The sequence below is a fragment of the Hippocampus zosterae genome, chromosome 9 (genome assembly GCF_025434085.1).
Source record: "Hippocampus zosterae strain Florida chromosome 9, ASM2543408v3, whole genome shotgun sequence".
Classification (NCBI taxonomy): Eukaryota; Metazoa; Chordata; class Actinopteri; order Syngnathiformes; family Syngnathidae; genus Hippocampus; species Hippocampus zosterae.
The window spans coordinates 9,926,208-9,950,000 of record NC_067459.1 but is presented as its reverse complement, the minus strand read 5'-3'; the positions used below and the strand labels follow the sequence as shown (position 1 = coordinate 9,950,000).

Here is a 23,793-nt window from a genome sequence, read left to right as displayed (position 1 = left end):
TGAACATATAATAAAGTGATTATAAACACGTTAAAAAAAGGTTATAAACAGGTCACTAAAAACATTATACCCTGTTAAAATTATGACATTATTCACAATCAGATAAAACATCACAAGGGTATATTTAATGTCAAGTGGGAGCACAAGCGGGCCTCAGTTCCGCCCAGGCTTTGCACGGACCAACAGGTGGCACTAGCGCTCTTTGTGGTTTCTATGTGACAAGGGCAGAGAGTTACTCACACATCCACGATGATGACCATGTCCTTTGGAGAGGATGCGCCTTGAATGTACCTGTTCAGATGAAAAAGAAAAAAGACACAAAAGAGCCGGCATTTAATTTGTTTTGATAATTTGGGGACAAAGGAGCCAAAGTTGAAATGAGCTAAGCTGTGATAATGCGAGTGACCGCAGCTGAGCCCACTTAAGCTCGAGCACAGTGAAAAAGGCTTATGTGCTTCGAAGACTTAATAGGTGGCGTTGTATGCGGCACTTTGCTACTGGGCTCACACCAACACAGAACCACGCCACCTTTACTCAATAACCATTACTAGGAGAGCATGAAAGGCGATACATAATGTGCATTTGAATAGCCTGCATTTTGTCCACTAAAGTGTGAAAGGGATGTCTTTTTTATTATGTTTGTTACGGTGCAATGTTTCAGATCACCGTGGACAAAATTAGGCGATTATTGGCACCGATGTTTTGCATTTTGACATATATCGGCATTGGCTGTTCTTTAAAACCCTTGATGGCCAAGAGATTGATTTAAAATTATGGTAATTTCGGGAAACTACTTGATGTAAACTTAGTTAACTTTATAAGAGATTCTGCTGACGATTCGAACGGGGTGGGGGAGGGGGTGAAATTAAAACATTGAAAAAAACATTGAAAAGAGAAACATTATTTAAGGTGGAAAATAATAGTTCCTGGTTTTCATTTAACCTTTTTAAAAAAGCTGATGGCTCTCGGCGTTCCCTGAAATTTGTGTAAGCATATTAACACAAAGATGACCATTATCTAACATTAAAATAAATAAATAAATAAATTGAAAAAATAATAAACGGACACTTTGCAAATCTGAAAGGTTGGTGAATAAACATGCTGAAACAGATTTCAGAGTTAGAGATTGATTTTTAAAATTTCAACACCAATATTTTCCCTTTTGCTGAAACTGGGTATCGACTCAAACTATTGGCCTCCCATACTGCCTACTAATGATCAGTATTGGCCACGACAAAACCATATTGGCCTAGCTCGAAAACCATTTACCAGAGTAGTCACAGTGCGGATGAGGAAACTAGCCGGCCGTAGGAAAATTGGCTATATGTAACTAAACCTGACATGATGGAATAGGGCGGAACGCAACTTGAAGACGGGTTCTATAGTGTGATAGGAAGCATTGCTTTTCCCATCTCACACTCGTGCCTGCAACTCTTAACTGACAATACTTGATATTGTTGTGGCCACAAACATGCTCCAAAGATGCCCCAGTGTTCATTTTTCATCTGGAGAAGAAAAGCCCTAACACAGAACATGAGAAAAGTGCGGGGGATCCCATCAGAAAGTGACAGGCCAGAAGGGAATGTCCTGGCTTCCGTGGTAAAGTGCGGGCTGAACCGTAGTGTGCCTTCGAGCCTGTGGGACTCAGCAGCCCCGTTTTCCCCACGGTCCTTTACTGTGATAGACCAGGAGCAAACTCATCAAGACTTGAATACTGAGTTTAAAAAAAAGCCCAAATCTACCTGGAAGTATAAAAATACAGATTTTGAAATGAACTGAAGTACAAAAATAAATACCTTTTCCTGTCAATTATGCAACAATACCAGTTTTGGTGCAACTTGGCACAACTGTAGTGAAGAAAACCAAAATTATCTTTCATGTTTTTTTGGGGGGATAGAGTACGCCACCACTGATATGAAGATGGTTTGGGATGGAGGAGTTTGCAGGCCGCATTTGGCAGAGTAATCAACGGAGCTCCTTTTCTGCTGATTATCAGCGTGGAGGGAAGCCAGACACCCGGCGGGGCCGCGGAGGCTCATCGCTCACGCTCAACCGAGCTGATACGGACACGCAGAACCCCGCCGGGCTCGGCCAGTGCCCCTCCACGAGCCTCTCAAGACTCCCCTTACCGGCAGCCGCCACTCCAACTGTCGCACAGAGGCCAACCTGGGCCCACTTGGCTGACAGGCTGTTCGGAAAGTCTGCACCAGCACAAGGGCTGAATGATTTCAGGAAAACATTGAATTGCGATTTTTCTGATAGATTGATTTGGATTCTTTTTTTAAATTACCGGTACGCTTCAGAGCAATATGCACTGTGTACAGTACTTACAAATATGACAGAATTGATTGATACATTGACAGAATTTATTGCTTTTATTTTGTCGTAATTATTTGCTCTCCTTTGGAAAATGTTCCTTCCCGCTGTTGTGTTTTCTGACAATAATGATTGCCTCCACCTGTGTGCCATTCCTGTGTGTATAAATAGTCTGCTTATTTGTCCAATTATCTTATTTAGAGTCTTTTGTCTTGTTATTAAGAGTTTTCTGCCTAGTTTTTTTCCAGATTTACTGAGATTCTAATGGAACTTTAGGATCCTTGTTTGAACATTTACTGTCATTAAAAAAACAACAAAACAAAACAGCGAATCGTGCTCACGGGTACTCATTTTGCACCTGTGTCACATCGGGTCTTCAGGCCGGCAAAACAAAAACTTCAACCCAATCTGCTGGGTCAAAATAATTAACATTTAATCTCAGCCATTTTCACTGGAGCAAACTGTACTGGATTTTGACTGACTTGCAAGGCCCACAGATTATTGTATTCTATTGCGATATAAACATGCAGCCTACTAAAAGAAAGATGAGACTCTTTTCAGCTGAAAAAAAATCAACATTTTGCTACATTGTTCCATTCTTTAGCAAGTGACTATAGAATATAGCTACATTTCAAGAGATTTCCTGTGTCTGAGGCTGACAAAGACGCTTCTTGTAAAAGCATGCATTTCAAGCATAATTTCAAGCATGACACAACCATTAAAAAAAACAAACTTTTTTTGTACAAAGTCACTTGAGCACCACCACCAAAATGGCTTCTGATAGCAAACACATTTATTTGCATTCTATTGAACGGATGAAATGAACTATGAACAGAAGAGAAACAATGAGTTCAGTGAGTGTGTATGTTTGCATGTGTACATGAGCGTGTGTATATGTTTTCCTCCTTCCATCCTGCAATTTTTGCAAACGCTTTTTTTTTGGTGTGACACAAAATGGTTCGAATGCACTCTCGACTAACTCCACACTACTCTCCACAAAACTCTTCGCATGCATTGCCCTCTCTACATCTACTTCTGCTGCATGATCCTGGCTCATCCCTTTCACCTACTGCCACCTGCTGGACAGATTTGAAATGATTGGTGCATTTCCCCCATACCTATGCTCCCCGATTTCCCAGTAAGAGCTAACCTTCAATTTGGTCAATTCCCATAATTCACATGAAAAGTTTCCGACTTCCAAAGTTGACGTCATTTTGCAATCCAAGCACTGAGATGCGTTCACCGAGTCACAGGGAAGATGGCTGAAATGTAAGCGTGTAGTGGGAGGGGGTTGTGGAGACAGAGGCAGAATCCAATTATTTCCAATAATAAAGAATGCCACATCAAAGGTAGAACTTCCATAGCTCGGCATGACTGCGTGGTGAACAAAATCAGGTCTGGAACCAGCAGGCCCATCGGCATGCATGACTTTTTATCATTTTAATTAACCGAAATCTTAATTTGAGAAGGAGCGCTTCATGCATACAACGGCCATTTGGCTCCTTTTTTGAGGATTGAGGGTGGGGGCTGCGTGTGTGAACGGAAACGCGTGGTTAAAATGTGACCCTCGCATCCGCCGCCTCAGGCTCTCGGGTGGGAGGCGCCCCAATCCGGAGATAGAAGAGAGTGTCAATTGGTGAAAAAAAAATGAAACGCCCGGCGGACCGACTGCGGGATTTCATTAACTTCTGCAGTCAGTTCATCTCTCATTGAGCAGAAAGGAGTTTTAATGGGAAGTTATTCTGAAAGGGCTGAATGTTAATTATAAGGCAATTGTTACCTGCACCAAACGGTAAAATATCACAGCGGACAACTGACTCACACACTAGTCAAGTCAAGTCAATTAGGCCACACCAGTGTTCAGTCTAATTTTCCACGAGTCTGCGTTTTCACAGAATCTACTTGAGCATTCCTTGAACAATGGGGAGAAACGTCCAACGACTTACCTGTATATATAACTGGACTAACAATACCGTTTACGCACAGTAGCTAGAAGTGAAGCCATCTGCCGCCATTTTACGTTGTCACTCTCTACATGCCTAGCTTTTTTTCTTCTATGAAGAGAATATGAAAAAAAAAGGTCATGCAGCTCAGGTTGGATTATTATTATTTTTTAAATATGCCGCATACATTGACTGCGCGCTGAAAGCATTGCACAATTATTGACAAACGCTGATATGCGCTAAAACTAAAGATCTTAAATCATGTTAGGAAAGACATGAACACACATGATCTCTGGGCTACAGATGTGTTATTTCTGCATGGATTCCGGTTAGTAATTACCTCGCAGCTTCAGCCCACCGACGCCATTCTTTCCCTGTCATTAACCAGACTCCCATGTGCCAAGGCCAGGTGACAAGCAGATGGACCTGGCCGGTGCTGAACTGAACTGAAACGAACCTTTTGGCCCCAAACATCAGCCAGAGGCGATTTAGATGCCAGCGATCAGCCCGAGGCCTTGCCGTCAGCTCGCTAAAAGTTACGAATCATTTAACAGGGGCTGCTCAGCCATATCTGGAAAGACAATTTAATATCCGACATCTTTAATGGTTCCATTAAACACCATGAGTCAGAACTTCTTTCGCGGGGTAGACACATATGAACAAATGGGACAAATTTAAGCATTTCCCTCCCTTGTAATCAAAGTTCAGCAAAGGCCTGATTCTCAGATGTCTGAAAGATTATCCCGACCGATTATCCTGTGGTGTGGGTGTGTTCAAAGTGATTCTTCCCTCCAACACGGCCAAAATGAAAATCTCACAAAGATTAAACATCAAATCAAGACGTTGTGCTTCTTCTTTGTCAGCCAAGATATTTCTTTTAACCGGGCAGATTTCTGGGAAGAGCCTGTTTTGCCTTAATCATTTTTCCCCGATACAAATTTTACTGTCACACGTTTTTTGAGATTGAATAAATTTTGATTAAAGTAAGAAATATCATAATTCTATGGAATATGAATACTCACATACTCGCTGTTCGGCACCTGAGGATTCCCCTATGTTTTTTTTCCAATACTGTCTTCTCTTCAATGTTTGGTTAAAAAAAATCTCCAATGCATTTAAGTGGGTATATAAATTACACGCAGATTTCGGCTCTTCGAGGACCCATCCGGTCCCTATCCGCTTGTGAATATCAGGACACCGCTGTACACACATTTTAAAGGGGTGCCCAGGTATATTTTCTGCCAGCTATGTTTAAGAATTGTATAAGATCCATTCATCCATCGATCCATCCATCCATCCATTTTCTGATTTGCTTATTCCTCACAAGGTCGCGGGGCGTGCTGGAGCCCATCCCAGCTGTTTTGGGGGATTAGGCGGGGGACACCCTGAACCGCTTGCCAGCCAATCACAGGGCAGAATGCCATGCCACTCACAGAAAACAGTCTGGGTCATGCCATGTCAAAATGTCCTGTTTTATTGGCAGATTATTTTGCTTAAATTAAGCAAGCTATTAAATGTTATTTTTTACTGCAGTGTTTTGTAATGTGACCTGCCAAAAAAAAAAAAAAAATGTGTGCCCCAGATTACAATGAAATAAAAGAATTTAATCGGTTTTGTCTGTTTTGACCAAGTGATATTGGAAAAATATGTTATAGGGTGGAGTCCTGCCCCCTTGCAAACTAAACCAGCAATTATGAACATACTGTTAAATTAAAACCTGTGAATATCAGTCATCTGTATTTTCTATACCACATAAAAAAAACTGCAATAAATCTGTTTAGCATCAGTAAACCCCTTCAGCGTTTTAGTTGATATTTTAAAACATATTTCAAAATTATGTTCTCAGCGCAGCTACATATCGGTCAAGCCCCGCTTTAGCACCTGAAGAGATAAAAAACATCCAGGAGCCGTGTCTTCTATGAGCAATTTTGCAATGTAACAGTCTGCGTTATTTCGGTACTTATGTTTGTTGATGTGTCTGCTACATGCACCACATAGACCAATGTACACATTATGCGACAAGTGTAATTTCGAGTTTTGAACATGAACATGAGTAAAAATACTGTGGAGGCTATCTCGATACACTTCCCACCCGCTTTTTTGGACTCAGGGCACAACAGGTAGCCATGGTAACAAAATCTATATCTCCCCGTTACTTTCTGCTTGGCTCTCGACGAAGGCGGACGCTTTTACCCTGCTCCCTCTTCTCCCCCCCCCCCCCCCCCCCCCCCCCCCCATTGCTAGGGTCTTTTTTTCTATCCTGGACTGAAATTATCCTCAGAAGAGGATAGTTCGAGCGTGTTTTTTTTTCCCTCTCCCTACCCAGTGTTTTCCTTTCTGAACTCTGACTGTAAATTTCCCCATTGCGGGACAAATAAAGGATATCTTAAATAAAGGATATCTTAAATGATAATAATAACACTGCCCAGAGCCCTGCGATTGGCTGGCAACCGATTCAGGGTGTCCCCCGCCTACTGCCCGAAGACAGCTGGGATGGGCTCCAGCACCCCCCGCGACCCTAGTGAGGATCAAGCGGTACGGAAGATGAATGAATGAATGAACACTGCCCAGACAGCATTCTAACATCCTGCTGCAAAACCATCTGCATTCCAACTGCATTTCTATGCGGTCGGACATTCCTCGCAAGCAACATATTGGCATCAGCCTTACATATGATTCTGTATGTGCAGGTGTATAATCAAGATAAGAATTCTACAGTCGAACGCGGTATCGTTCCGAAGGGAAGGAGATTAAAAGCGGCGGCGTATGCAGCCCCTCAACCTGATAGTGTATTAAAAAATGAAAAGCATTTCACGAGCAATAAACACAATCACATATTCTTCCGATTGGACATTTTTTTAAAAGGCTTCTGTCGAAGCAGTCTCATTAGAATTTATAATTTCAAATGTATTAATTTTTTAAAATTACAACGTGGCACTGATCAAATCGATACATTAACTGTGGCATAAGGGGTTGTCGCTCTCACGCAAAGATTGTGTTTATGCACCACTGACTCATTCGGCAAAGGAATTGAGCACTCCATTTAAATTGGGTGGAAATATCTGCTCCATACACCATTTCTCAGGAATATGCAACGGACACGTGCATGTGCCACATGATCGCGAGGTTTGGGTTTGGAGACACACACCTGCCTCACCTCCATCACTATTTAACACTGCAAACCTTCTTTATGAACATGGCAAAGTGTGCTTGGAATGTGACACGCAATGGTACATATCTGATCGTTAATATGGCAGAACTGCCAAATGTTACAGACATCACTGAACACGAACTTGTTATGCCCGTATCACATTGCTATTGTTGCTTGTTGTGGGGTACCAGAAATGAGCCCTTGACGCCATTATCAACAACTTGTACATGGAGCCACATACATACACACGACGCATTTATGTTTGGTGTTGTGTCCATCTGCCTCATAGACGCCGTGAAGTGAGTAAACAACTGCCAGCACGAGTAAAAATGCTTTTATGGTCTTTACAGAAGCTTTTTTTTCCCTCCCACCCTTATGCTCTCGCTGCAAACCTTATTTAGGGACCTCACTGTAAGCAGTGTTTGGAGTGCGTGGCGCAATTGTATAGATCTGAACATTAAATGTCGCGTTTTTGCACTCCCGAGATGGAGGCCTTCACTTTCATGACAACAGCATGGCGGGAGAGTCGATGTTTTGGACTGGACAAACATAAAGTGGTTTATACACCGCGAGACTGTAATAATGCGCACATTTGCTACACGGCATGAACACTGGCATGTACGCAGACTAATCTCACGGCATTGGGAGAAGAGAATTACGATAACACAGTGAGACTACTTGCCAATATTTGTGTGTGTGTGTGTGTGTGTGTGTGTGTGTGTGTGTGTGTGTGTGTGTGTGCACTCTCCAGGTTGTGTGTGTTTGTGTGTTTGCATGGATTTGTGTTGTGCTGATGGTCTTATTATTTTATGGACTGCTGCACTCTTAGTGCTCCTGTGGATGTGGCAGGCGAATAAAGATTGAATTAAGATTACCCCCTCACCCCCAAAAAGAAACAATATATATATACTGTATACGGACTGCACCCGTAGGAGAAAAGATGTCTGTCGTTTATTTCTCACACTTTGCATTGATGACTAAGAGTGTTTGTGGAAACATTTACATGTTTTTTTGAGGGGGGGGGGGGAATGATGAATCAGAGGCACAAAAGAATTTGGGGCTTTAACACATGCATTGAGACATATTGAGGGCGCTGAAGGTTGCACAAACAAAAAGATTTGGGCTGAATTTGAGCACATTTTCAACTCTTGTGATCAAAGTTAGGAAAGACATCCTCAGATTTCCCTGAAAGATTATTCTGACTGATGATCCTGTGGTGAGCAGTGTATTGAGGGTGAATTTTCCTCACTGATGAGCTCAGAGAATGGTTGGGGTCTAATATGGTAAACTGGGGTGGTAACTTTCAGAGCATTTCCTCCCTTGCAATCAAAGTCAGAAAAGGTCAATTTGTGGGAGATCTCGAAAAGTTAATCCTGGTTATTTTGTAGTGTGGCACGTGTTAAAAGTGATTTTTTCCCCTCCCCTGATCAGATCAGAAAACAGTCTGGGTGAACAATTCTAATGGGATTTGCACATTGAGACATATCTGGGTCGAATCGGACTGTTTTCTCCACTTCCTATGAAAGCAAAGACCCAAATACTGAATGTCCGTAAAACTGAGGTGCTCCACCGTTTTTTGAGCCAATATCCACTTTTCAAGCAGCCAACCTGTGGTGATCGACCATTTCTTCTGGTCAATGCGGGAGTGAGTGATGGGTGTTGGGGGGGTAACATGAACAACACCCCCCACTCCCCTTTTTCCCTTGCCTACACCCTTTCACAGTTGACTTGGGAGCATCTCGCGATCGACGGGTTGAGAGCACTCTTGCTCTAAAACATTTATCAAGGGCCAAAAATAAATTATAATAACGCAATTATCAAGGGCCAAAAATTGTAAAACCAGGTACACGTATAGGGATAATTGACTCAAATTTAATAATTTGCGTTGGCATATTAAAAGCAGTGGTGAATGTTTTGGTCTGTACAGTTCCCAGGAACAGATTAATCTCATTAAAAGAAAGCTTTTAAGTACCCGTAATCACTCTATCATGTTGGAGCAGGTTATTTATTTTAGAGATGTTATTTTCCATTTCGTAAGTGCTTCAATTCACCTGCTGCTTATAATGGTATAATAGAAACACAGTTAACTCCATAAGATAAATCTACCCAGTCAAAGGCCATCAAATGCGAACATTCGCCTTTACAAAATGTTGCTGTGAATTGACACTGTCAGAGGTACTCATTTAACATGACCGTATATTTATTCTTGTCAGAGTCGTGTGCTGCCTGACAAGGGGGTCAGCACAGTGGCAGTTAAGAGAACAGTCAGGGACTGTAATCACACAAGTGCGGCCAGACGCGGGGTGACACTCACTCGGCATTGCCGGGTTGCCAGGCAACAGGGAAGAGCGAGCATCAAAGGCGAACCAATCCTGAGCGAAATAATAAACATGGAGAACGAGAGGAAGGGGAGCATGGTGTACAAGTGGTTAGCATGTCTGCCTCACGGTTCTTGGGTTCTGGGTTGGAATCTAGGCCTTGCTGCATAGAGGGCGCATGTTCTCCGGCCTCTTCTTACATTCAAAATTAAAGACATATTGAAGACTCTAAATTTTCCATAGGTTTCAAGGTGAGCGTGAATAGTCTCGGTGCCCTGACATTGATCAGGCTAGAATCTAGATTGCAACAAAAGTTAGCTGGGAAAAACTCCAGCTCACCACTGCCTCCACTAAAGACAACAAATGGATAAATGGAACCAGAGGAGGCGGAGGAAGGCGAGGGTACAGGCTGATGACAAGGTGTTTGCGCACCTCCCTCACCTTGTCAGCAACACCTAACACCTCTTCCTCTGGCTTCAGGTCGTGTTTCCCTCCTGTCACTCTGTCAAAAGTGCTGGCAGAGAACTGGACATGCTGACAGATCACACACAGCAGTCTTGTTGTCGTCCCCCCCCCCCCCCCCCCCACACACACTTGTTTACTGACATATTGCTTTATTTGGAACACTGCATGTTACACTGTGCAGTACGGGAGGCGTGGGGGAAGGGGGCGGGGTCAACTTTCTGACCGAGCTAATTACATTGGAATTGTACAGCGTCAGGGAACACCTTGTTAGTCTGATAGGCATTCAAAGAACAACACTAGCAAAGGAACTAAATGCATGCTATTTTTTTATTGCTTGTATGGCAGTACCAAACAAGTGTGTTCACCGAAGAACATCAAGTACAAGAGGAACAAGAGTTCACTCGGTCTGCTAATGCAAGCTGCTATACAAATAGCCACAGTGTGGTGCCATAGAATAATAGTGGTCATTTTACACCGTATTTAATGTTATTTATTTTAACAGTATACTACTGTAGTTTGGTTGACGGTACAAGACAGTAGGATTCTGGTGTTATTGTATTTTCACATGACACACCCATTTTTAAAAAAACAATAATCGGAATAATGCATCCGATTTATAGGGCGCTTTCCTGTCACACACTCCAAAACATTTTTATGGACTTGCACATTCACACGGGTGTGGTGAAACGTCTAAATCTCAATGACACAGACTCGGACAGCGAATGCTCTGGTTACTGGATGACCCGTTCCTTAGCCATGCAGTGGTATGATGTTTCTTGTATTTGATTTAAATTGGCTCGACCTACTTGTGCTGAAGCCTATATTACAAAGGCATCTGGCAACATCCCGTACGATTCGTCAGTCTGTGCCGTCTGAAAATAAGTAGCCGTTTAAATTGTACCTCTGATGGCCCGTTTCGAGGTGTTGCTGGGGACTGACGCGACCTATCTGGTGTTCCCATCTTGGTGTCTCGATTGTCTTGTATTCGTTAACACAGCATGCACTGTGATCCTCATGGTTAATTGCAAGGATGATTATTAAAGAAGTAGAATGTATTTTCTGTCAAGTAGTCAAGTTAGAAATGTAAATAGAAATGTGGCGCCTCCATCTCCAATGCGTGACAGGAAATACAGTTTTATACAGTTAAAGTGTGTTATTCTTAACCAAGGTCAATATTTAATCCTTTCATGGACGACGGTTACTACAGTGGACAGGTTATCAGGTTACAGGTTATCATTATTTGTTCATGAAAAGGTTAACGGTACTGCTAATTTATAGCATATATAATTGATAGTTTGATGCTGTTGAAATACAGTTATCTACCGTACTGTCTTTTTAACTGACTGATTTAACTGCTGATTTGCATGCTATGGATAAATATTTGTCAGTGCATTACAATAATAAAAAATAGATACGGCTGTGAATTGGCCGCAAATTTACAGAAATTTGATACAGTGCAGCTATCCACAAACTGGCGAGATTCCATGCAGAGTGGTGGCTAGGAATAGAGCTTTAATTGTTTTTTCATGTCAAGTCAAGTAAAATGTATCTATATTACCCTTAATCACTGAAAAGTCTGAAAGGACTTCACTGATCATAACCACCCAGGAGGGAAAGAAAAAAAAACATCTGGGGAAAAATGAGAAACCTTGAGAAGGGACCGCAGATGGGGAAATCCACCTTCCAGGCTGGGCAGGCTGCACTGTATGCAGAGTTCTTCAGCCTTTTTTGTCATATTATTCCAAAAATTAAGAGTGAAAAACGCAACGTGGAAACGATGATTGTCACATAATTGTTAGCCACCACCTAGCTAGCCATCACACACAGAAGAATGGACTAAACAAAATTAGGAAAGCAGCCAAGAGTGGACAGACCTTCCCGTGCGTGTATCAGGCATCTTCAACACCTGGGTAGTTTATTATTTATTTAAGTTTTGATGTTCACGACTGTGTTTTGATAGAGATCGAATTAGTTACTGAACAGTTTTAGGGGAAGTGTCGTTCTACGCAAACTCGATGGTCTCCTGTTTGTTTGTCAGTGACACCCGGCCTGACCCCAAACAGCCACTCAAGCTGAGGCGAGGCGGAAAAGGAGGTCAGGTGCAATCAACATTGCCATCTCAGTTGTGTCCACTTCACTTGGGCCTGTAACCAGGCAACAAGGCAGCGTGCCCGCCGCAAAGTCGATCTGACAGCGTCAGGTGGATTGAGCTTCGTGGACTGGAAGCGTGGATGTGGCCCAGCGCAGCAGTTTGCACGGTAATGTAAAGCAGCTGAGTACCACAAGCCAAAAGGTTGTCGCTTGAGAAGTCAAAGTCGGTCTGCTATCTGGCTTTGTCCTTGTGAACAGGAGACAATGTGTTCTCTGGTATCTCAGATTGAGATAACGATGAGTCAGAACAATATTTGGAATAACAATAATAATAATACATTTTACTTGTAAGCGCCTTTCAAAACACTCAAGGACACTATGAGAATCCCCTGATTTGATTATTGGCACAATGGGCAGTTTTCAAGTCAAGTCAAGTCAAGTCAACAGTATTTATAGAGCACTTTCAAACAGCCATCGTTGCATACAAAGTGCTGTACATGGAGCGATTTAACATACACAATAAACAGTAAGACGAAATGGTAATCAAGGCGGTAGAAAGCACCAAGCAGTAAAATCAAGGACAAATCTATGGCCACGCACATTGTTGCTGTGTATGCGCTGTCTGAAATGGATTTAATAAAAGAAATGTGTTTTGAATAGACATTTTGTGAAGTGTTTAATTGAAGGGAGTGAGGAGTAATTGTGTTTTTTGGGGTGTTCAGCATTTAAAACTTTGATCATGTTACTTTCGCACGGTATAGTGTGCATACTTACAGACACTTTGCCGGTGTTAACATTAACATTTTCGGGTGTTGAATTAACGCCCGCAGATTTTCAGTGTCCATCCAGTAATATTTGGACCAAATGAGTGCCACAATATTTGTCTCTGAATCATTTCTCCACTTTAACTCTGAAAATGACACACCAACGGCACCTACTTAATGTTCGGTATACAAATTAATGATGTTTATATGGCCCACTACTTCTTACAAGGCTCTAACCATGCGGTGAGAAAAGACATCCCAAAGCTGATAAAGGTGCCACTTACCACGGCCTGCGGCGAACGTCGTAGAGGTCAATCTTGTTGGGAGCTCTCCATGGAGTGGCTGGAAAATAAAATGCATGTTGTCCGCTGCACTGTAGGATATTTCACCTCAGATTAGATCAAAGTCATAATTTCATTCCGCCTATCCAGTTACCAGAGCCATCTGATAAGAAATTGCCCGGCAGAGCAGCCCGAGGGTCAATTTAGACGTTATCTGGAGTTATAAACGCGGCCAGTTGCCATTGCCGCTGCTTACCTGGGTAGTAGCGTGTCACGCCCGTGGCGCTGCCGAACACCTGCCAGCGGAGGGAGCTGTCATCTCTGCGATTCTCAATGAAGACCCGCTCCAGCGCCTGCGTCCAGTTCAACTCGTTCAGGATGACCGGAGCTGAGCACACGCACACACACGCACACACACACACACACACACACACACACACACACACACACACACACGCACACACACACACACGCACGCACACACACACGCACACACACACACACACGACCATGCACGTATGTATTCATTATACCGTCATTCATTACAGTAATCCCCTGCAATCAATAGTGAGCAAGTAGTTGATGCCCCCCATAAAACATTTTCAGAGCAAATTGCGATACATCAGTACTTTTTACTGTATTACATCAAATCATGATAAAGTGAATGTGAATAAATAACCAGGTTTAATAAAGTGTGTTGAATGTGTGCTTTGGCATGGCCGAGTGATATCAGATCAGATATCAGAACCTGGAGTTGGGTCTGCAGTTAGGGTTTAGTGTGAGTATCGGGGCATGAGCTACCTACAGCAGCTCCTTGCAAGTGTGTCATTCTGCATGTATGTGTGACTGTTTTAAAAATGGCTGAAAGTGTAACGACAATAAAGTCTCTTCTTGCCCATACATCTTTTTCAAAAATTTTATTGTATCCAAAGCTGACATTGTCTCTAATATTATGAACAAAGCAAAAAATTGGCAAAGGCATGGCTCCCAACTCAAAATCTCAGACTCATCAGACGCACTCATCAGTCAATTAAATATCCATCCATCCATTCATTTTCTGATCCACTTCTCCTCACAAAGGTCGCGGCGGGTGCTGGAGTCTATCCCAGCTGTCTTCGGGACACCCTGAACCGGTTGCCAGCAGGGTACACATAGACGAACAACCATCCGCGCTCACACTCACACCTAGGGACAATTTTGAGTGTTCAATCAGCCTGCCATGCATGTTTTTGGAATGTGGGAGGAAACCGGAGTACACGGAGAAAAGCCGCGCAAGCACGGGGAGAACATGCAAACTCCACACAGGGAGGCCAGAGCCGGAAGTGAACCCGCTACCTCTGCACGGTGAGAAAGACACGCTAGCCACTGGGCCACCGGGCCACCCGTCAATTTCCTAATGTATTAATATTTAAAACCATAAATGCAATATAATTCAAATTATGATCCCAAAATGTATTTTCAAACTTCACTTACATTGACAATAAATGGTCTAAAAATTTATTTGATTTCAAATAATGCACCTGTACATGCAGCAGACTCGCCATAACTTCCACTAACAACCCAGGCTACACTTCGTTCCTCCTCGACATACAAAGCTTGATTCCACACTTGATGTATCGCGTCAACATTCTTCCGGAATTCTTTCTTCTAGAGACGGCACTTTGGTGGCATCTTGTGGAATCTTGGGGCCTTTCACAAAAGTACAAAAACTGCAAACAGGGGCTGAGCGTTTCTGTAACAAGTTGGGAATGTAAATGGGTCAATTTGTGAATAGTTAACACAAATGCAGAGGGTTATTGTACCTTTAAGTGTGCTGATACAAATAACAATTCAATATTATGCTTCGAAAGGCGCAAAAAACTGAGGAGCAGCATCGTCAGGCTATGACCCACAAGTCCTCAGTTCACCGAGCAACAATTTCCAGGTGACCTAATAACATGACTGGGAGATGCTTTTTACAAAATACAAAGAGGATCACAAATTTTGCATGCTTTACCTCCTTCCTTGAAGTTTTAAGTGTGCTCGTGTCTAACAAACAAACAAACTCGGAAAGCCGAGATTAGATCACTATGCATATTCATAAATATTCTTCAAAGTATTTTCAGTTTTAAAGGCATGCAAAGGTCCCAGAACGACCTTGGCATCGTATACGTAAGCGCACATGGCGACGGTGGCCATCTCACAGGACATCAATCTAATTTGGCTGATAGGAGAAATGCCAGATTACCTTGGAAGAGGTGGTATGTCACCCGCAGCGTGTGTGTGTGTGTGTGTGTGTGTGTGTGTGTGTGTGTGTGTGTGTGTGTGTGTGTGTGTGTGCGTGCATGCGTGTGTGAGGGGGTGGGGGGATGTACAGTGTTCTTGCAAACATTGGTTTCAATTGTGTGTTTGAATGATTATTTTGAAAGGACATAACGGCATGCAGTCTAAATCAAAGTCAGGTATATATTCCTCTCGTCTCACACACACACTCACACACACAAACACACACACGCACACACACACACACACACACACACAAACACTCGTGCAGAAAAGGAGAGTGCGGTTAACATGAAGTTTAATAGCGAGCGCAATCGGGTTTTAATAGGCACCTGATTAAAGAGGATACCAGCAGAGGAGAAAGTCAACTGGCTTGTTTGAGTAAATGAAGTCACTCAAATGACTTTTAGTTACAAGGCACATGAACCCAAAAGCTCTTACTTAGCTCACTCGTGATCATAAGCAGCTTCTTCAATGCTTTTCAATTACGACTCACATGATGGAGCAATTGGATTTCTTTACGAAGCACAAGTGATCTTGAGCCTTTCCCAGATGAAACCCAGAACTGGTCGCCAATCTGGGAAGAGCAATCCCGTCATTTTATATGGTTTAACCTCAATTGGGACTAGCTGGAGCCTATCCCAGCTGACTTTTGTAGTCCCAAGTCGGGTACACCATGGATTGGTCACCACAGAATTTCAGGGACCATCTGCTATTTCCGACTAAATTCTCCTAAGAAAACATTTTGCATCCACGGGACACCCCTGTCTCGATTTCCACTGATGCCTATTTCCGGAAGATCAGAAAGCCGAAACGCTCATTTCAATTTCACCTGGTCTACACATTTCTCAGGCAGCGGTCAGCCAGTCATCTGATTAACACGTGTAAAAGTATTATCCTTTAAGCGCCAGTTATCACAGGCTCCGTGCTGTCAAGTCCTGGCTGTTCTCTTATCTAAAGAGAGCCACCGAGTCTGAAATGATAGCTGTTTCGCACCAGACAAGGGCAAAGAGACATTCCGCCATCGCTGCTTAAACTGCATTGACTGAACATCACGGGTGTTCCATGTCTGGCCTGTGGGACATTGTGGGCCCGCTGCGTGTTTTTTAAAATATATACATGTATATTTTTAACTAGCCCACTGCATTAATCTAATGATAAGACTTTAAAAATTAAAATGTTACTTGTCATGATGTAAAAAAAAAAAAAAGGTATTTCTTTTCCAAGCAATCACACTGTATAAAATAAGTCAAATCAGGGTAAGCAAATGAATAGCTAAAATCCATATATAATAGATGCTCATTTTAACCCCCCCCCCCAACAACATTCAACATGCATTTCCCACAATATAATCAAAATATTAAAACATATGGGGAAAAAAACCCTGCAAATATGTGAATCCGCAAGTGCCGCAATGCAAGTATGCAGCGGTCCACTGTACTCTAAATTTAACCAAGGAACATGTTGCATGTCAGAAAACCACGGAAGTATTTCAAAATAAAAACATAAAGAAATAAACCTTTCATCCATACGACTATATTAACAAAATAAACCGTGCAACAACTGAGTATTACGAGCTACAACTGTTGAATGAAGATAATCACACTTTTCATCAAATATATGTATAAAAAAAAATGTGACTACTGTATATTAAGACATCACACAATGTTTTAAACATTCGTTTTTAAAATGTTGAATGAAAGATTAAAGACAGTAAAAACTAAATTTAATAAATAGAAAAGGGAACATGTCAAAATATGTTGCATTATTGTCTAAATCCATAGTTTTACATACAGGGAGAATGCGAGCGTTTTTAAATTTTTTTTAATTTTTTACCATAACCCTTTCATGCACCCTGTAACCTGATAACATGATAAGCTGTCCACTGTAGTAACCACTGTCCCTGAAAGTGTTAACTACTTGAATTTTCGAGGCGTTAAAAACTTTGGCTCAGCACACTGTATTGATCGACATTATGTTGGATTGCTTTTACCCTAAATACAAAAAGGGCACTCCTCAGTGTAAAGTATGAACATCTCTGACAAAACGTCTCCTTATTGTCGTGGATTACAAAGCGACTGAGTTAAGCTTTAACGTGATGCTGGTTGTGTGTTCGTCTACTCAGGTGGTGGTCAGCTCATGTTGCTGTCTCAAAATCCCAGACCAAAATGACTTTGGGTTAAAATAAGTCATTGTACGCAAGTATACGAGCTACCTTTGCTGTCAGTCCTCACGTACACACAAAAACGCGCCTGCGGGAGATCGCTTCAAGAAAAACGGGCCCGTCCGAGATAAACCAACGCAGCGCTAATTCTCTTTGATTTATTCAGCCAGGATATACCCTGACTTCTCTGGACAGTTGATAAAAAGACGAATTCCCGCCTCGGGGGGAAGGCGAATTGCACGCTTGCCCGGGCAGCAGACAGGGCCTCCTGGCGCCGCCATCGTTCACATGAAATGCGCACCCCCGCCCACCGTGCACGATATCTTCAAAAGGTAATTCATCAGCGTGCCGCTCCCATGACATTTGGAGCAGCCTTGGCTTTGCCCCCTTTATGTGGCACCACACCACAAAAGCGTTAAGAGAGAGGTAATTTATGGAGCCTCTCCGCTTGAGATTGTTCCTTAACCTCTCTCGTCGCCTTACTTCCCGTGGAACCCCCCAACCACCCCATCCTTCCTTCATATACGCATTATTCACACCGATATATCTGAGATAAAGAGCCATCCAAACAGATAAGCGCCTTATGCCGCTGTATTAATACAACATCACACAAATGGCTGTGTGAATCTGCTGTATTCACAGAGCACAGCGGGTCATATATCAAGAGTGCAGCACACACAAAGTGGGCCCGGTTCACAAATCCATAACGGTAATGGAGCTCAAGCTATTAGCCCAGTCACTAAGGAAGATTCGGGCCCATTAGAGCTGTCGTAGTTTACATGTGTAGACAGCTCCGTGTTGTTGACATGGGCTCAAGTCGTGTACCTGACATCGGAGACGGCTTAATTTCAACCTCATGATAAATATTTCTCATGAGCTGTCAATTTTTTCTGAGTCCGCCACACTGAGTAAAAACAAAGGTGACAGTCAAATGGTTGTAATTACGGCAAATACACAAGAACAACACACAGGGAGTGCAACCAAGATGCTTTTCACCGGGCATCCTTCACAAAAGGTTCCAAGTCGTTTTTGGCTCATGTAGAGATCTTAAAGAAGGCATGCATGCACTTTCTTTGACAATTTAGAACCAGTTCCAGTTGTCTTAATGTCATATCTGTCATACTGTTTACACAAACTACCCCCGGAATCAAGAATTACAGCACACTTTACAAGATCTTTTGCTGACTCAATAATGATCAACAATGAATGTGCACTTTGTTTAAGCAGGGATTCTCAAACACTGTGCTACAGCACATTAAAAAATGTAGTGAGAGATCATGAGATCTGCTGCAGGAAATTAACCAATTTCACTGAATTGGCCCAAAAATAACGTCTTAATATCTTTGGTCATCTCTCAATGACCAAAGATACATAGCTTTGTCTGCATAGAATTTCTTTTTACAAAACACCATGCACAGGCAAGCGGATAGTGCCAGCATAGAGCTGGGCAATTAAAAAAATAATAATAAAATACGATGTCATGATGATAATAGAAAATATTTTATTGTGTCACTTTACGACCGTCGTGTCTGTCATCATTCGTCATCTGCAGCATTCCTCATGTAATTAATATGTCAAATGCAGTTTGATTTGATGAGCAAACACTTTCAATGATCAATCTTGTAAAAGAAGACACCAATCACGAAATCAATTTTGTTTTGTGTTGTAAAATTACGTTTGGAATTATTTCTTTTTTCGAAACTTCTTTCCGCGCCCTTTCATTTCTTTCCTTTCAAAAAAAAAGGAATACACTCAATATATGAACAATGGGAAATCTTATGCCGCACTGCTGCCACCAGGTGGCACACTTAACAACAATACAAGGAAGTGAATCATACTATATCACCATACATAACCAAATGAAATCTAAAATCACTGAAAATTAATAATAACCTAATGATGTAAATAGGTTTTTATTATAAGGTTGAGACAATATGCTAACCATACTACATGCCAACAGAAGATGCTAAGCTAACCTCTGCGCACCGTTACATTTGCATGGCCTGCTAACATGGTCAGCACATTGAAGTGCTTTTCAACGTGCTCTAGTCTACTGTAAAGTCTGTTTTATCTAGGACGAGAGAGTAGCGCAACCCGGAAACACGTGAACAGTCTCTGTCTGTTGATGGCGACACAGTGCCATTTACTGGAATTGTGGTGAATTGCGGCCAATTCCGGAACTAACGGGATAGGGACGTAGTCGGGGGCGTTTTGAGTAGACTGGACACTATTTTCTGTCTGTCCCGGGTCCTTTGGTTCTGTGTCAGTTACATTGAGGTTCCACTGTACAGTATAGTAAAATACAATGTCATTGCAGTGCTCTCAACCCTCCTTTCCTTGCTCTGAGTGTTGAAGGGCTTGAGACGGCAACCGCTTCGAATCCTTGTCAGCAACCGAGGCAGAAGCACTATTAGCTATTAAGCACTATTAGGAACACGGGGTTTTAAGATCCTTATCTCATTGGAGAGATGTTTGCTTGATTTGCCACACACATCCCAAGAACACCCCACCCCCAGCCCCAGCCCCAGCCCACACCCCCATAAAAAAAGAGAGAAAAGAACAACATACGGGAAATCCACCAAGTGCCAGTAGTGAGCCTGCCGGTTGAGTGAAGTTTGCCGTTTTAATTAGTGTGCAGGTTAACGATAGTGCCCCTTCAACAGGCACACCCTCGGGTGGTGAATGAATGAAGGCTGGAGACTGTTTTTGCCCACTTCTATTTCGTTTTAAACGCATTTCCTTCATCCGTCTATCTTTCCATCAGGTTCACTGCCGAACCGCCGCTCTCCCCCTCCTCTACCGCGCGCGTTTAAATTTGGTTTGATGCTAAGAGGGCTTGAGTTGTATCTCCAGTGGGGCGTGAGCAGCATGGGAGGGGAGGAGGCTTCTTCCTTCAGAGCCACAGGAACCCGCGGCGTGCCGAACAAATATACGCCGCCAGCCAACACACAAACTCCTCTCATTATCGCTGTTCCTTTTAAGAAACAATGCTGACGTTTTGCAGTGCCTCCCAAAAATGCATTTTTGTCCCCACAGAGACATTGCAGCCAACTCGTGACACATTGTGACATGTCGGGGTTGTTTTTTCCCCCCCAAGATAATCCAGCATTGCTTTGACTCCAATGTAATGAATATCCACTGCTGTCTCCAAAGATAACAGGGAAGATTTCCTGATCGCTATATAATACGTCTAAATATCTATTCCTGTTAAGTTATTTTCTGCCCGCATGTGACGCTATTCGTTCGTCCCAGAATAGTGTTTGCGATCATGTGTTAGTTAGCATTAAGCTAAATTGACTGATTTAAAGCAAAGCCATGTGTGTATTTTAAATTCATAAGAATCGTCCAAACAAAGGACGAAATTCGTAAATCAAGTCATTCGTATCTCCAGGCACCTCTGCAAAAGCTTCACTGTTTGAATTGAACGAAAGCACATCCTCCCACAAGATTCAAATTTATTGAGATGCACCTGTATTGTGACTTTACTGGGTACGAAGCACAAATAAACGAATGCACAGCAGTACATATGGAAATAAGCCTTAATAGCTCATGTGTATAAGCTTGCTTTCTCATAGGCACATTTTGCAGTTGTCGGTGCTTTCCCGATAACCGCGTCGATTGTCGCGCTGGCAAAGTGACAGCATGACATATTGTATTGTGCTGCTGGAAAGGGCGCCGCACGCAGCGGATTTAGACTTCGCGTTTAATGAAAGGACTTCTCGCACCCAATCGGGGCCTCTCTTTATTCCCCGCAGAGAGCTGTGACTGCTTATTGTCATATAAAACATTCATGTAGTCGTGCACTACCACGACTGCACACGCACGCACGCACCACAGAGTAAATCCTCTCGAACAAAAAAGGAGGGCAAAACTGACAATGACACCATTTTCTGCAATTAAAGTTGACCTTTTCAATATTTTTGGAGATGATGGTCAGCAGCTATTGCGTGCGGACGAAAAGTGTCGCTTCCGTTCAGCCATGTCGTTTGAGTAATGATTGAATGGTGACCGGTCCACGGATCATTTAACTTCTCTTGCCAAAAGTCAGCTGGCGTAGGCTCTTGCTCAGACTCGCGGGTAATCGGGCTATGGTTGTATATACCGGGTACTTAAAAGTGAAATACAACTGAATTCTACTTCAAAATGTACCGTGCATGAAAATTCAAATGTTTATGTAGGCTGTAGACACAACCTTTAAAATAATGTATTTGATTTTATTTCATGTTTGAAATTTTTTATAATTGTAGATATTATTTCGTATACCACTTAAGGGTGCCTGTGTATCACAATCACACTTTCAGACTCACTGCACTCGAAACTGTGAGTTTTATAGCGAAGAACGTCAGAGCTATTCAATTAAACACTAACATGTGGCTGGAGGCGACAATTTTTCGTATTGAAACACTTTCAATATTTTGGGTCTAATCAGTGTTTGGGCAGAGAAATAAGGAAATAGCTCAAGCGCCCAATCGGGTTTCGGCTATAATGGCTGTAAAAACAAGCAGCAGAATAATAAGGAAACCGAGTGATTGTTCTTCATTTACACAATGATTATTTTCAAGATGATATGAGGAGAGCACTTGTCTGTAGTCTGGCCGTGTCTGTTAACAATCACACTGGGCAAATAAAAGCCGTTCATTGCATTCGCATTATCTATCGTCGCCGCGTTCACTCCGTCGTAAGCAAACAAGACGAGAAGGAAACTATGAATGTTTGACCCGAGCTAATTAGAAAGTTTGCAGGCTCGGCAGCGGGAATGAGCGGCGGGATAATGAATCATAAAATGGTTCATTACTGCGCTCAGGGAACACTCTTCGTCTCAATAAATGGACACAGGGCCTGGAAGAAAAATCAAACCAGGACGCGTACGCCGCCTCATTTAGCTTCTGGAAGGATCACAATGAAAGAAAAAAGGGGGCGAGGGACATTCCCTTGCTCTAAATGGTTTCTATTATTGAAGTGTCTCATCGGTTTCACTCTCTCTCACTTCACTTTCTTCTATCTTTTTCTCAATCGCAACCTCCCTCCCTCACTCTCTGTGGCCATAGCCACTCTTTGTCACATCCCGGCTCGATTACTGCAATGCCCTTTACTTTGGAGTCAGCCAGTCCTCCACTAAGCGCCTTCAGCTGGTCCAGAATGCCGCTGCTCGCCTCTTGACTGGTACTCGTAAGTGGGAGCACATAACTCCTACTCTGGCATCCCTTCACTTGCTCCCCATACATTTTAGAGTTATTTTCAAGATCCTCTTATTGGTTTTCAAATCTCTGAATAATCTTGTGCCACCTTACCTCTCCGAGCTCATCCGCCCCTACACACCTGCCCGCGCCTCGGGTCTGCAGACCAGACATTATTAGAAGTACGAAGTACTAAACTGAGGCTCAGAGGGGATCGAGCCTTTTCTGTTGCTGGTCCCTCTCTCTGGAATGACCTCCCACTGAACATTCGGCAAGGCTGCCCATCTTCAAAGCCCTCCTCAAAACTCACTTGTATTCTTTGGCATTCGACTCAGCATGACTTAGATTTGTTCTTGGTTTTACTGTTTGGTGCTTTCTACCACCATTATTACCGATTTGTCTTACTGTTTATTGTGCATGTTAAATTGCTCCATGTACAGCACTTTGTATGCAGCGATGGCTGTTTGAAAGTGCTCTATAAATACTGTTGACTTGACTTGACTCTCATCCACTTGCCCGCGACCCCTAATTCATATTGTTGTGTGCCGGAAAGCAGTTCATTTACACACCGCTCAGCAGACATAAATTCTCAACTTATATTCATATCTTGATTAAAAAAAAAAAAGATTCATTTTAAATCTTTTTTTTTTTTTTTAAAAAGCTCAATTGAACCAAAAGCGCTGTCGCTAACTTTTCAAACTATGCTACTAGAATGAATGAGCTTAATTTTATGATTTGTTTCAGAGTATTACAGTTGTTTTTGACAGAATATTGCAGACGTTTGACCACCAATCTTGCAGACTTTAGGAACCCCAAGAGTAATTCATCGAGCTGAGTGTGCGTGTGGTGGGATGCACGACA

The 23,793-nt window shown here is 42.6% G+C and overlaps 1 protein-coding gene across 3 annotated transcripts in view; it reads right to left on the bottom strand.

Moving 5' to 3' along the window:
- The window catches only part of cacna2d2a (calcium channel, voltage-dependent, alpha 2/delta subunit 2a), a 191,878-nt gene that overhangs the window by 34,075 nt on the left and 134,010 nt on the right, over positions 1–23,793 (bottom strand). For all 3 annotated transcript variants that reach the window (XM_052077097.1, XM_052077098.1, XM_052077099.1), the window contains 3 exons: positions 13,586–13,717; positions 13,333–13,390; positions 241–291 (listed from right to left, as the gene is read on the bottom strand). In XM_052077097.1, the coding sequence (XP_051933057.1) occupies positions 241–291; positions 13,333–13,390; positions 13,586–13,717 (241 nt within the window). The remainder of the gene's footprint in view (positions 1–240; positions 292–13,332; positions 13,391–13,585; positions 13,718–23,793) is intronic.